This window comes from Calliopsis andreniformis, unplaced genomic scaffold (genome assembly GCF_051401765.1).
Source record: "Calliopsis andreniformis isolate RMS-2024a unplaced genomic scaffold, iyCalAndr_principal scaffold0001, whole genome shotgun sequence".
Classification (NCBI taxonomy): domain Eukaryota; kingdom Metazoa; phylum Arthropoda; class Insecta; order Hymenoptera; family Andrenidae; genus Calliopsis; species Calliopsis andreniformis.
In genome coordinates, this window is record NW_027480422.1 from 40,079,122 (window position 1) to 40,094,180 (window position 15,059).

Genomic DNA, 15,059 nt, shown 5'->3' on the forward strand with positions numbered 1-15,059 from the left:
CGTAGTAACGCTGACGAATTGGCGGATGACCTCCCACATCGATCTTATGCGTGGTTAACATCGTGACGCCCCCCAATCCCTCGAGTCCCTCTAGTATTTTGTCGAGGATAGTCTCTAGCTGTTTTATTTAAACCTCGCACAAGTCTGTTAATCCACAAGCACGTGGTGCGCTCGACGCCACCTCGAAGGGGTACTTTGACCACAGCATTGAGCTGAAATACCATACGGACTGTTTGTAGTCCACTAGTAGGTCGAAATTGGCAATACAGTCGACGCCCACAACGAGAGGAGTAACGGCAGTCCCTAACACGCGTACGGTGAGAGTGTGTTCCTGATTCTGCAGCCGGATCGGCATGGTAATCGTTTCATCGAATCGGTTTCTACTAGCTAATATAGGATAACACGGTCTCTTTCTCTCTATCTTGATGTACAGTAATGTTGCGGACGAGAGCCGCTCTCAGGTCTGGTCGGGACTCTCGTCCGCGACTGGTAGTCGATTCGGCTTCCTTTGCTCTCGGTCGCCGAGATAATTGGTACACGACCGGAGAAGCAAAAAAAAGGGTCTCGCTCGAGCTCGATGCCCGAAATCAATGACGTCAGAAAAGATAAGGATAGCATTAGGTATTTAATAGGAAAAATTGAAGTTCCTTATTTGCAAACAGATTTTCACGCAAGTAACACCAATCGATTCCTTGTGCTCTCCCGATAAAAATGATATCAAATACGACATGATTCCTATTATTTATAATAAAGATATTTAAATAATAAAGGTATATTATATTTAATCGATGTCGGAAAGAAGATATTAAAAATAAATAAATAAAAATTTCTAAACATTTAAAACGGAACTTATATACATACTTTTTGTATTATGCTTTCATTTTCTTAATAATTTCAGTCATTAAATAATTAAACACAAAAATATGAGGGAATAATAGGGAGTTAGCCCTACGACGAGAGCCGCGCTCGTCGAATCGACTACCACTCACGGACGAGAGCAGCGCTCGGGAATGGTCGTGCTTAAAATCGACTACCACTCACGGACGAGAGTCGCGCCCGGGTCTGTTTACATAACGCGATGAGCATGACCTTTCGTTCTACAAACCAAGTTTTATGTATCTTTGTTAAAAATAATCGGAATCATGTCGTGTTTGACATCATTTTAATCGGGAGAGCACAAGGAATCGACTGGTGTTACTTGCGTGAAAATCCGTTTGCGAATAAGAAACTTTAATTTTTCCTATTTAAATCCCTAATGCTATCGTTGTTTTTTATGACATCCTTGTTCTCGGGCGTCGAGCTCGAACGCGATGGTTCCAAGAATTGGTTTCTCGGCGGCACGTATCAAACGAGGTAGTGGGGATAAACCGCGGCTCTCGTCCGTGTAGACGAAACGGCTCTCGTCTGTGTAGACGAAATGGCTCTCGTCCGCAACATTACTGTATAACGGTAATCTATGGAGCGTTGTACGACTTCTAAAGCTGGGATGCTAGAGTTGACGAGCGCTTTTATCGGCACCCCGTTGGGTGATACCGATCTTCCTTGGCAATCCATTATTTTTACGCTTAGTCGATACGTCTTAATTTGATTGTGATTTAATCGTGATTTCGTGACCGTATTATTCAACGCATATATATGTCTTATAACGATACCACTCTTCTGTTACGACTTTGCACCTTGCAAGGCATAGGTTACTCGCGAAAAGACCGTCATGTAACTTAGAGTCGAACGGATAAAAAAAAAGTGCATATCGTCATTATCCTTGTCGTCGAAGAAAATAAAAGGAAATGTAAGTGAACATAAAAAGAAAATATTCGTGAATCAATTCCTTCGTTCGGGTAAAACGTAAAAAATTATTTTCTTCAGATAGCTGTGCGTGAATTTTTTGGTCTAATGAACGAAGTTTGTCTATTGTACTATTCGGAAACGTATAATATTTTACTGGATTTAATATGTTTCACCACAGGCGAGATAATATTCGCATAAATGCATGAAAGAACAGAAAGGAAAGTATGTGAAGATTGCAAGAACAAACGAAGTGAGGGTTGAACAACCGAACTGTATTAGTGCCTTCAACCACATGATTATACAAGGATGTAGAAAAATAATTTTTTCCGTAAAGTCGACTATGAACTGTAGCGAATGTATCGAAGAATATTTCAATTTCACACCTCACGACTGGCTAGTCTTAAACTTACATCGGGCGCAACATGTGATCCGTAGATATTAAGAATAATCCTTTTTTTACTAAAATATAACCACCTTTCATAATTTTTAAAATTCGTTTCTTTGTTTGGACTGCACAGATCATCATTCGTACTTGCGCCTCCTCGCCTATCGACTGAATGGTTGTGTTTGAATTACCGGCGGCTGGGCCTGAAGAAAGTAGGTCTTAGGATTACCAAAAGTTCGGTCTGAGAAAATAGGCCCCATAATTAGCGGGGGAGGACCTCTTGAGTTAGAACACGCCTATATTCATTATTGTTTGAAAACATAGTATTAACTTGAAAGTATTATTCGTATACGACGAAAGCAGATCGGTTACTACGTTAAAGGACAATTTGTGATTCAATTGAGGTATCCCACAACTTCTTAACATATTGAAACGTATATATTTTACACACTGTATATATGAAATTCGACTTCTGGTAATCACTTGATTGATGGATATTATTATCCTATACGCGTGTAGAGCAGGGTTTTGTATCAGTCCGTTGCAGTTTGAAAACTGTTACTACAGAGCTGTATTCATTCCTGGTTAATTTTATTTTTACGACTGCATTATTTCTGTGACTTATTAAAACTTTTTGAGTGAATCGTCTTTCCTTGAACAGCTTCATATAATTATACAAACGCTGTATCTTATACGTGTTTATGTAATCCCATAAATAATTTTGTACTTACTTGGGTTTCATATTTTTCGTAGCTTCGCATGCCTGCCAGGCTGCTACTTTTACGGCATTACAGATTTCGACTAATTCTTTATCTAAAGCATGTTCGTAACTTTCACAAACCGCATGGATTACATCAACCTAGAAAAATATAAAGTATTGTCAACAGACATTATATTATACAGTTTTTTTTTTATAAAGGATTTAGGAAATACATGTCAGGTAATATTTTAAAATGAAAGGCGAACAAATTTCTTGTCCCTCCAAGAAATCTTAAAAATGTAAAAAAAAGCACGGTCCCCCGCATGGTCCCCTTCCAAATATCAACCGTACAGTAACCAATCCCTTATAAAAAATCATTCAGTTGCAAGAACCAATTTAAGATATTAGGGCTAACAAATCTATGGAAATCATTGAAAAACACTGAGCTCAACAGTTTAAGCTTTTACCAAAACATTGCAAATAATATAGTTTCAACAAATACCGTTAATCTTATTTTTACCGCTACAGTATTCTTCCTGTAAAAAATATTTTCAGTGTTATTAACACATGTTGCACGAAATTTATGTTTGACCATACGATGTATATACGTCTTAATTTCTATGTCAAAAAGTCAAACTACAAAAATCATCGTTCATGCCACAGTTAGCAGCTTACTTGAGTAAGAAATACTTGATGGTTCCTTCAAAATAAGTGTCAGTAGTGGTAATCGAGGGAATATTGACAATAATAATGACCATTTGACTCGTTTTTCATCCGATACGGTTGAAGTTGGAAAAGGTGAACGATCATGATCAGCTGTTTGAATCTCAGACCCGATATCGAGTGGGGATATCGGAACCTGACAGAGAGAGAGGGAGAGAGTAAAATCGAAACATTAGAAACAGACAGATAACGATAAGCGAGCGCCGCGTAGCGGATTTTCGGGGACTCCGTGCTATTCGCGGAGCATCTCGCGCTCGCAAGTCGAAGTCAGTCTTGCACCAATCGCTTGAAAGGTAGCAAGTTTACAGCAATTATAGAAGAGTCCGCTGAGTCAGGAAATTTGGGCACCAAGTTCCTTGCCTCGAGACGCCTTCTTTGCTGTGTCTGTCTCACTGCAACTCGTGCTAATGCTCAATTCGATAATCACATAACATACTTGCGATAGAGCATCGATTGCTCACTGTAGATTTATTGCAGGCGATTAACTGTACTCTTGGAATCGGCGGTTACCCCGATTTCCTGAGTTTGCTATTCGTCCGAGGAGCAACCAGACACCACTTCTTGGTTGAGCCTTGATGATTGGCAATAAAGCAGAGAGGGTTAACGTAAGTGCGGCACTTCTGCGTTACCCGCGTTCTACCACCCGTTTAGCAGCAGCCCGCGTGTGACGAATAGATGCACACGTCGTGGTGAACGGTGAGTACTAGAACCTCTGGCCATTATCAGCCACCGAGCCTAGCCCGTGCTAGTGATAGTGTGTCGAAAGCTCGCGAATCTTGGCTTACAACCGTGATTCGTACGATGCATGCCTTCCTGGAAAGCAGGTTAAACATAGAAAAGGACGATCCCTCCTCTCTGTACACTCGCTGACCGACGCTTTCTTCAGTGCGAAGAATCGTCGGTAATAGAGTCCACTGCACTACCTTAGCGCAACGACAAGGTACTGCTTTCCCCTCTACATAGGCTCGTTGTCGAAGCCTGGAGTCAGGAAGACTAGGTATAGCGTCAAAGCAATTCGCTCGCTTACCTGTGCGGTTCCACCGCTACACTTTTTCCAGACGCCAGCATCACTGACCGGTGTCGTAAGGACCAGAGGGCCCCCACTCTACCGGCAGCAGCAAAGCCCGTCACGGACGAGGAGTCTCCGTCCCAAAATCTTGACGGTTCCGTTCAATAAACGTCGTAGCTAAGCCCTTTTAAGGGCCGACTTAAATTGAATTAATTGTGCACTTTTTTTTTAATAAGTTCAACGATTCTAACAATAAGCATAACGGCGGCGCAATGACGGCGGCGCGCGCGGAGGACGCCTCGCCTACCGCCTGCCGTTCAGCGGTCCCTATCCGCATTGACGTCATTGAGTACCACTGTCGCCGCCGCGCGTTTCGCCAAACTATTTTATTTCTATAATGAAAACAAAAATAATTTTGGACATTCGCCTGATGCTTTCCTTAGTAGAAAGGTTTGCTCTATCGCGTGGTATAGTCAAATTTTCTCCTAGACCCTTACTTTTTGAAATAAAGTGAAAAATATCAGCAAAGATGGATGCGTCTTGGGTGTCCTTTTCACTTTAATTGTCATTTAAACCTATTTCGATGTTTATAATCTAATAACTATTTATATTATTTTATTCGAGAGAGACCACAGAATCATTTCATGCAAGGAGCAATGGTAAAAGCACAAAGAAATCCCAAAGTTGAAAATTTGTCATTTTTTTTCAAAATTGATTTTATCAAAAACTGTACGTTCTGGAAAAAACGGTTTGCAGATTCGTAATCAACACGTCGAAATCTATAGGAAATGTTTATTCGCGTTTACAAAATCGAAAAACAGTCAAAATCTGTCGAACAGTGTAATAAGGCACAGCGCGTGCGAAAACTCCGATTAGCGGATATATAAGGAACAGTTAACTTGCAACTACGTCTATCTCTAACGATCTGCGCCATTCGTTCTGTGTGACCAACACGTATTGCACATGCACCAAACGAAGCAAATCGCCCTAAATAGAGACAGCTTTGTGGCAAATCCGGATAATTTCGAAATCGGTAAAGTTATCTTGATTCCCGGCGGTTGTTATTCTGCTTTGGAATACCAGAGACTACTTCTTGGATGGCAACTGGTTATTGGTGCACTTGCCAGATCCAGTCAACCTGTCTGGTACAACCTCCGTTATACACGCTCTACCTTGTACTAAGCATAGAGGTAATATTTCCCCCTTCTAAGAGGCACGAACGTTCGTAGCTTGGAGTCGGGTGAGACGACAACAGTGCGATTTATTTCTATTTAAACGGTGCAGTTCCGCCAATTTTTTGTTTTAGACTTCAGAGACGTTAGGAAGGGCACGCCGGACCACTATTCCAGGAGGCTAAGGAAAGAGCCCCCCCCCCCCCCCGAACAAATTTAGATTAATAAAAATCCTTGTCAGGATAGACGAAGACAATTATTCCTGTACAATTTCTTTTGGCATAACCCTCCTTTTCACCTATTTCAGACCGACGTTAAATGTCCTTCAACGATTCTACTATAGCCATAACTTAAACTTCGTTCAACTAAATATATAGCTTAGACACTTCACTTACTTCAATCACTTTTATATATCTAGAATATAATTAACATTTTGCCAGCCGCAAATTTATCGAATCCCCGTTACGCTACCGCCGGTGGGATTCAAGCAGGTTCTACTCCTCGCCGACGGTGATATTTAAGCAGTCATTCGTAACATAAGCAGTTGCAACATAATTATTATTAAAGAAGGCATTAAGGTAACTGTTACACCATTTTTATTGCATAGTCTTATATTTTCAAATTATTGCTCATAACATTTTATTTAAAATATATAACCCGTAGGATTTATATTTCTTCTTTGTGTGATAAATTTTCAAACATTTTCCTACATGCAGGGAAACGTTACATGAAGAACAGATATATCCAATAGAACTTCTTTATCTGGCAGCAGTGCAGACTTTACAAGCCCTTCGCGGGTTTTGAATTCTCCCATTGCCAATGATACGTGTTATTCTGTTTCGTCATGTCCGCGGTAAGCCTGTCTGGTGGATCATACCTTGGCGATCTTTTATTATATTCAGTAGCTGATCTTGATTGTTACACCACTTCATTTCTATCAATTCATGCTAATGCGAAATTCAGTAAAAATTTTTTGAATCTAATACGATTTTGGGAATTTTTTATATAAATCTAGTAAGCATTGAATAATGCACAGTTTAAAAGGTATAAAACCGTCTACTTTTGGTCCATTTTTTTGTTTTGCGTAGTATGGCATAGTACGGCAGGCAACAGGGAGAGATAACGTACGTGCTTATCATCTCTGCGTTACTCGTGCTCTACCACCCCGTTTAGTAATAATCCCCGTGTGACGAATAGATGCACACGGTGAGGTGAACGGAGTCGTGGAGCCTCTGGCCGTCCTCAGCCACCAGGACTAGCAATCGCTAGCTATAGCGTGTCCCCCCACTCGCGAATCCCCGCATTTATCGGGATTCGTACGAAGCGAGCCTTCCTATAAGGTGCAAAAGCGAAGAGAAGAGGACCCCCCTCTTCGCCAGAGAAGAAGAGTCGATAATACAGTCTACTGCATTACCTTCGCGTTACGGGCAAGGTATTGCTATCCCGTCCACATAGGCTCGTGGTCGAAGCCTGGAGTCGGGAATCTTCGGTAAAGCTTGATTTATACTCTCGCTTACCGCCGCGGTTCCGTCGCTATTTCTCGTTTTCAGACGCCAACGTCGCTGACGAGGCAACAATCGGCGTCGCCACGACCACCGAGGGCCCTCCGCTCCACCGTTAGCCACCAGGAGCCCGCCGAGGACCAGAGGAGATCCCATCGCCCACGACACACGGTTAAAATATTCAATGAACGTCGTACTCTAAGCCCTTTTAAGGGCCGACTTAAAATTGAATCTGTGTAATTGTTTCTTTTCATTACCCGCACTGTCACCTTGTCCGGAACCCAGTTAGATCACTTATTTTAAGCGATACTAACAGTGCATTTTTGTCATTTTAAATAAATTTTATATGTATTTTATATTTATCTCATACGTAGAGTTGATTTCTTCTAGTTTTAATTCTACTTTCAAACCACCAAACCGTGTACGTGTCTTGGGGAGAAGGTACCTATTGAAGGTACCTATAAATATTTAGAAATTGGAATTGCAGGTGGATTCATATCGACTGTGGAAATTATTCTTGGTGACACTCGATGCACTCAACTTCTGCTACCAACACCAATATCGGATGCGCTCACTGAGAAGCGTACAGAAATTCAAGAACGTTCTATCCATGAATTGATATTTCTGGATTGAGAAATTTGTAATAGAATTTACAAAAATCCGCGAGGTTAAACTTATAAAGCATAGTCTAGCTAATATCCCTATATATACACTCTGAAAACATTGAATAATTTATTGAATCATGAAAAATGTATTAATCTTATGAAATCATAATTCTATGAAAATAAGTATTCAATTAACGATCAGTTTAGAAATTTTGTAAATGTTCTAAAACAAAATAGTGTCAACCCAAAAACAGATCTGTCCTGTATTATGAATATGATATGTAGCAGTAAATATATCAAGGATGATTCTCTGATTGATTATGAACTACTGACATGTACTGTAAATGTCCTTGTTTACACTGCTAATATTTAATATTATATAAATTACAAATCATAATATGTAAGATTCTATACTGGTTTATACATTTTAAATAATATCAAAAACATTTAAACAAAAGTTAATATTAAGTTTTACTTTCATGTACTTCACCTTTTCCACTTCATATTTGCATTTTACTAGCCAGTTTGTAATAAATACGGCTAATATATAATTTACGTTTGTCAATATATATCAGCAATGTAGAAGTCTTAAATTATCGACGGTTATTAAAATTAATAAAACCTACTTTACCATCTGTTAGTAAGATTTGGATGAAAAAACTCCAATGGGGTATTTCATCTCTCCGTCGGATGACGTCAGCCCCTGAGTGACGTCACCCTCTGTCCCTCCCCCGTAACTTCAACCACCGAATCCCCCCCCCCCCCCCGCCCCGCGCCCGCACGCCCGCACCCCATTACTCTACTACTAGCGTGTAGTTACTATAAATGCAGAATCCGTAGACTGAAATATTAAAATTAAACTGATAGCAGACTTTTTTTTAAAAAAAGTGAGGGGAACTTGTAGCAAGACTTAAACAATAGAAACAATAGGAACATCTAATAAACTGGGAAATATATTAGTAACAAATATCATACAATTTAAAAGATACATACCATAGATCGATCTCCCACCTTAGCTTTCCCATATTTTATTAAACAATTCAAACAGCTACGCAGCACTCGAGCCCAAATATGTATCCAATGTTCCTCCTTTTTGGCTGATGCTATTTCTATGGCTCCACTAGTGAAAAGTAAGCAGTATAATGCTCCTGAAGTACCGCCCATTTGTTTTTCAGCAGCATATGCCAATTCAGTAAAAAGTGTCGAGGGATGTGATAAATGATAGCAATTTAGATTCTGAAAAATATCTAAAAACAAAAATGTTGGAAGAAAAATTGTTGCCTAGTCCTTTTAGCACAGGCCTGCGAAACGTTTCAACTTTTCGCTCTACTTCTGGGAGTACGGTCTATTGCTGCTCGCCACTCGAATCGTTTTGCAGTACGTTCGTTCTTAGTGGGGACGTAAGACAATCGAAGTTGAGGGGTGATTGGGTAACAGTCATATGGGTGACATTCGGAACGTAAAATAAGAGAAACGACCCAGCAGTGTTTTAAAAAAATGCATCAAGAATAGTACCTCTAGGGTGATGTGGAAATATACTGCATTCAAATGTGATATATACTATCTATTTATTTCTCTTATTGTCCCAGAAGCCACTTATATAATATTTATCTAGATTCCAGTAGCCGGCAGCAGTAGGGGGTAATTCCGAAAATATAACGAAAAGTTAAACCTCTCCCCAGGCCTGTTCTAGTATGTAGCATATAATTATAATAACAGGAAAAATAAAATATTAAAATAATGGATCGCGTATTTTAACATTATAATCATCAATTACTAAACAGTACAGGTATGCTTACTAATAACAGTTTCACTAATAGATTTTACGGAAACTACACGAAAAAAGAATTCCTTAGTTCAACGTCAGTGTATTTTTAATGCACGCCGTCTGATGCATCTTGATTAACAGTGGACAAATAATTCTGCATGGACTATCTGTTCTGGTCTAATGTGTAATGTGTAACACCCATTCCATGTCCATTCCTATGTTACTGATCAACTTCTAAACGCGCTGCATTGCGCTAGATCTGATTCTCCAATGCCTTAGCTACAATGTCTGCTCAAGCTTTGTTAACGAATTAATAACGAAAAACATCGACTAATCAGAGAGCGCGGATAGTGATAGCTCGGCCGACTAGTGAAGGTACACATACTACACGTAGTATTTGCTCTCGCCGTGCTCGAATCTTGTACAAGAAACATAAGATCTCTACGTTACTCTGTTACGTTATTTTGTTATGAATAAGTAGACATGCAATTGTTACTGTTAAAATTCACCTATTCGGAGAAGAATTTACCTGCTGCTTAACACTTGCTCCACTGGATCACGGTGCTGATCGCCGTCGTTGACAAAAAAACCAGTGGCAGCGTAGGACCTGCTAATCGCAGGTATATAACGCCACAGAAATATACCTCACGGTTGTAACACACCGTGGTCACCAATACTGATCACTTCATTAAAGCAGTACTTGACCTCATAACCACTGACAACCGCGGAATGCGTCGAATTAAAAATCCTATGGTTGCGGATTATTTTGGAACGAGATCGTTCCTCTCTTTAAAAACAATGTGGTCTTGAAAACGGCCGATTGGTGTTTATAGCACATGTTCAACTTGGCCTCCCCCGCCGCTTTCAAAGCCCCGAGGCGACGGAGTACGTTATCGTGGACTCTTACTAACGCCTCTTCGCCTATTTTGGCCACTGCCGCATAGAGTTTTGTCACCAAATCTTTCGAGGACTGCACTGGCTGACGGTACAAAGCGGTTTTCAAGTATCCCCCGAACAGAAAGTCAAATAGATTGATATCCGTTGACCGTGGGGGCCACGCGACAGATCCGCCGCGTCCAATCCATCTGCCTTGAAAGGTTTCAGTAAGATGAACCGAGACTTGTACATCATAATGGGCTAGCGCCGCTGGCTGTTGACAATACATGTTCCTCCGGATCCCTAATGGAACATCCTTCAAGAGATACGAAAGAACGTGTTCAAGGAACGCCTTATACGCGACCCCATCAAACCTATGAGATAGGAAATAAGGCCCGATGATTTTAATACCACAAATCCTAGTCCATATATTACCATAACCTGGTAACGAACTAGCAGACCTGCGTATCGCACACGCGCATCGCTCATGGAATCACGTCGCTCCACAGGTGGCTATTGTGAGCATTCAAACATCTTTCCTTCGTATAGAGTCCGCAATATTTGTTTGTGGAACGACGGCTCATGACGAATTTCCCTCAACAGTCACGTATAATATTCCATCTGTCGGACGAAATATGCAGGGCGTGAGATTTGCATCTATACATATTTGTATGGGTGCAACAGGTGATCCCGTAGAATATGGTGTACCGTCGATCGGCTGATACTAAAATACAATGAGAAATTAACCGGAATTTAATTAATTAATTACTTAATGTATTTATTTATTCGTTTAATCGTTTATTTGTTCACTTGTCCCTTTGTCCGTTTCTCCGTTTGTCCACTTCTCCGTTTGTCCACTTCTCCGTTTGTCCATTTGTCCGTTTGTCTATTTGTCCTGTGACGTGGTACAAATGCCAGTCATAAAGACGAACTCTCCCCCGGGCCTTTAGTGCGCACCATCGGGAGTCTAACGCGTTACAAACACCTCTTTCGCACTCAAGCTACCAGGGTTATCTTGGCGCCGCAGTTACGGAGCCACTGACACGGTCTTTTGCAGCAGATATTCGGAATTGGGGAGCGGGCAAGCTACAGCTGCTCCAGAGTCACTTCACCCGCCGAGAGACGCGACGCCTAAATTGGGAGGCTGTCGTAGCCCATCGAGCCAACTTAGGGAGGACGCACGATGGGAGGGCTGCACTATGGGAGGGCTGCACCACTGTTGTACAAGGACGCACCGATGGATGGGAACCAGCCGACGCGCGCGAGGTTGGTCACCTCGCCCCGCGTTCCGGGTAGAAGTCCTTACCGGAGAGGCCCAGGGACGTTGCTAGCGGAGCCATCTCGTGGGCAGAGGAAGGCAGCGGACTCCGGAAATGCGACGTCTCATACTGCGTCTCGGATCCTCGCCGCAAGAAGAGTTCCAGGCGGACTCAGGGAGTCCCTGCCAATCAACAATCGTCATTCGAACAGCGCCAATAATTATTAGTCGCAAAGTCGCGCGACACGAGCGAGCCAATCGGGGCACGATGGGGGAAGCATCGCGTGCCGATATCTTGCCGCACGTCGCGATCTCGGCCTTCTTCTTCTACAGTACGCCGACCTGGTCCCAGGTGGTAAGTCTTCCTCCATTGTTCTCCTCGGTTAACTGGGAACAGCTTAGTTCGAACGCGAAATCTTGAGAGGGCCGACTCCTGGTCGTCGTGTAAGCCGTGTAACTGGAAGAAAGCCTTCGCGTACAAGTTTCTCGAAGCCTGCGGGTTCGACTGAACAGCGAGTCCGCGTCTTAACGGTGTAATAGCGAACGGTTGTCGCGTCCGGGTACATCTTCGGCTTGCTAGTGTAACCTCGTTATAACAGCAGCGACGCGGGCGGATCTCTTACGCGTGGCGAACGTGCGTTTCAACCATGTCCTCACCCGAAAACCATTGTAACGTGATCGCTGTAGCGGGAAACGGGTAACTGCCCGCGACCTCGTGTCGCGGGACTGCGCGTGAAATCATCTCGACTAAAGCCTGTACGTTGTTTGCTAAAATACATCTCTTATTACATCAAAGAACCGTGCTTTGACTGGCGTTCTTGCCGTAGGAACCCGAGATCCTAGATACGTTCTTCAGCCTACGCCTGTATGAACCTCGCCCCTCTCCGGGTAAAGAGCTAGCCTGGGTCGCGATTCGGAAAACGGGAGACGCGTTCCACGCCGGAGTCGCAAGATACCTGGCGCCCACGGGAAAATCAAGGCATTCCTAGCCCGAATACGGCTCGGTGGGGCGGTTACGTCGCAGTCCATATATCTATTTGTCCGTTTGTTCATTTGTTCGCTTGTAAAATTGTTCACTTGCGCACTTGCTTGCTCGCTTGCTCGCTTGCTCATTTATTCATTTCTTCTATTACGTACGAAAAGCATCTTTCCGTTGCCTTTCCAAATATTGGAGTCTCTGCGTGTTAAGAGAAAATGCCCAGCACTCTCATTTCTTCGTTATTATAGTATTATAGTACTTGGAAGAATGTACCGTGCCTGTTGTTGGCGCAACTGAATCTCCTACGGAGGGCGACCTTCGGTCGGTCACGTATGCTGACAGGCAACGGTTTTCGCGGACGGGACGAGGACGCGAAATATTATCGCTTTCTAAAGATACTCATGTACTCATTCACTCATTTACTCGTTTACTCATTTACTCATTGACTCATTTATTCATTTACTCTGTTATAGCTCGTGTTATGTACACGTGCGCTCAGTCGCAAAACCGCGGAGCTGAATAATCTTCGTGCCAAGTTAGCGAATTCCAGGAGAGTTTGCGCCCTAAAAAAAAAGGCGCTACTCTTTAACCTGGCCAAGGACCCAAAAATCCTATCTCCCGCTTACCTCATGGCGATCGGAGGTAAAGCACGTTAGCTCTCGCGAGCAGACGGAAAAGCGGCAGCAATTCATTTACTCATTTACTCCTTTACTCATTTACTCTTTTACTCATTTACTCATTCACTCATTTACTCATTTATTTATGTATTTTTTTTATTTCTGGACAAAAACCAATTAATAAAGAAAAAAATAGAAAGCTAGAAATTGTGACGGAGTTACATAATAAATTTACACAGTATAATTTACACAGTGTAAAGATAAAGACGAAAACATAATTAATAGTAAGATAAAACAAAATAGAATTATTATTATAAGTATTATAGGTATTAATTTATTAATTATTTGTACTCGAATTGGCACATTATGTGAGTTACGCTGATGCTGGCATCCTGTTCCATAGTCTCCAACACTTGTTCCGTATGGCGCAATCGGATTGACTGTCCGATACCTTCTTCACAGGAAGGATAGAAAAATGATACGAAGAAATAATGTGTTTAAAGTGTATATTTAAGCGGCAGTTTCAACGATGACAGTTGCATGCCTACTTATTCATAACAGAATAACGTAACAGAGTTACGTAGAGATCTTGAGTGTTTTGTAGAAGGCTCAAGCATGGCAAGAGCAAACGCTACGCATAATTTGTGCACTGTTACTGGTCAGTGCAGCGTTCGTTTTCATTAGGAATTCGAGAATATAATTATTCAAGGTCATTCAAGGTCACGGATAGAAAAAACGTATAAGATTTAAAATATGAAAGCAAAATATGTTTATCACGAGTGTGACTTACAAACATATTAAGGTCATGTTCATTGCTATTGAATATTCTTAAATATCCTTTAGCCGATTACACTGTTATTGATTAACGATCAGTATGTTTCCAAATGCGATTCTGCTATGTCTTGTTCAGTGATTGGAAGGTGTAATATTATAATGGTTTACTGTGAATGTAGGCAAAATGCAGTGCAGATCTGATTGCTATATGAAGAGAGGTACTCTGACCGATGCACTCCTTCTAGGCAGAGTTTTATTAATATCTACAAATTATTTAGAAGTACTGGAAGTGTAGATATAAGAAAATGTAAATGCAAGAATCTCGCGATCAATGAAGGCACTGAAATAAATGGTTTTGCAGCTATAGCTATCAATCGACATGTAAGTACAAGAAAAATTGCCCGAGAAGCAGGCCTGAGTCAAATTAAGCTGTTGTAGCAAAATCATCCATCCTTTTCTAATGTCTTGTTTATGAACGAAGCGACATTTAGTAATCAGATCTCAATTAATCTACGGAACGCCCATTATTGGTCTGTTGACAATCCGCAGTGGCTTCGGGAAACTGACCACCAAGAGCAATGGAGCGTAAATATATGGTGTGGTATTTTGAACGACAAAGTAATCGGGCTATACTTCATTACCGGAGCGATGATAGGACAAACATATTCTCAATTTTTGCAAGAAGATCTGGCAATTTTGCTGGAAGATCTTTTTTTACAAGACCGTCATGATACGTGGTATCAACAACGGTTGTCCTGCTCATAATGCACGAGTAGCAAGAGAAACGTTGGATTCTAGGTTTCTAAATTGATAGTTTGGACGAGGTGAAACTGTTTCATGACCAGCACGTTCGCCTGATATAAATCCACTGTATTTCTTGTTGTGAAATCTGCTAAAAGAGAC

At 41.5% G+C, this 15,059-nt stretch overlaps 1 protein-coding gene across 1 annotated transcript in view; it reads right to left on the reverse strand.

Moving 5' to 3' along the window:
- The window catches only part of LOC143186522 (triokinase/FMN cyclase), a 79,676-nt gene that overhangs the window by 12,972 nt on the left and 51,645 nt on the right, over window positions 1-15,059 (reverse strand). Inside the window, exons 9-10 of the mRNA XM_076390201.1 lie at window positions 8,878-9,131; window positions 2,905-3,032 (exon numbers count right to left, since the gene is read on the reverse strand). Coding sequence (XP_076246316.1) covers window positions 2,905-3,032; window positions 8,878-9,131 — 382 coding nt within the window. The remainder of the gene's footprint in view (window positions 1-2,904; window positions 3,033-8,877; window positions 9,132-15,059) is intronic.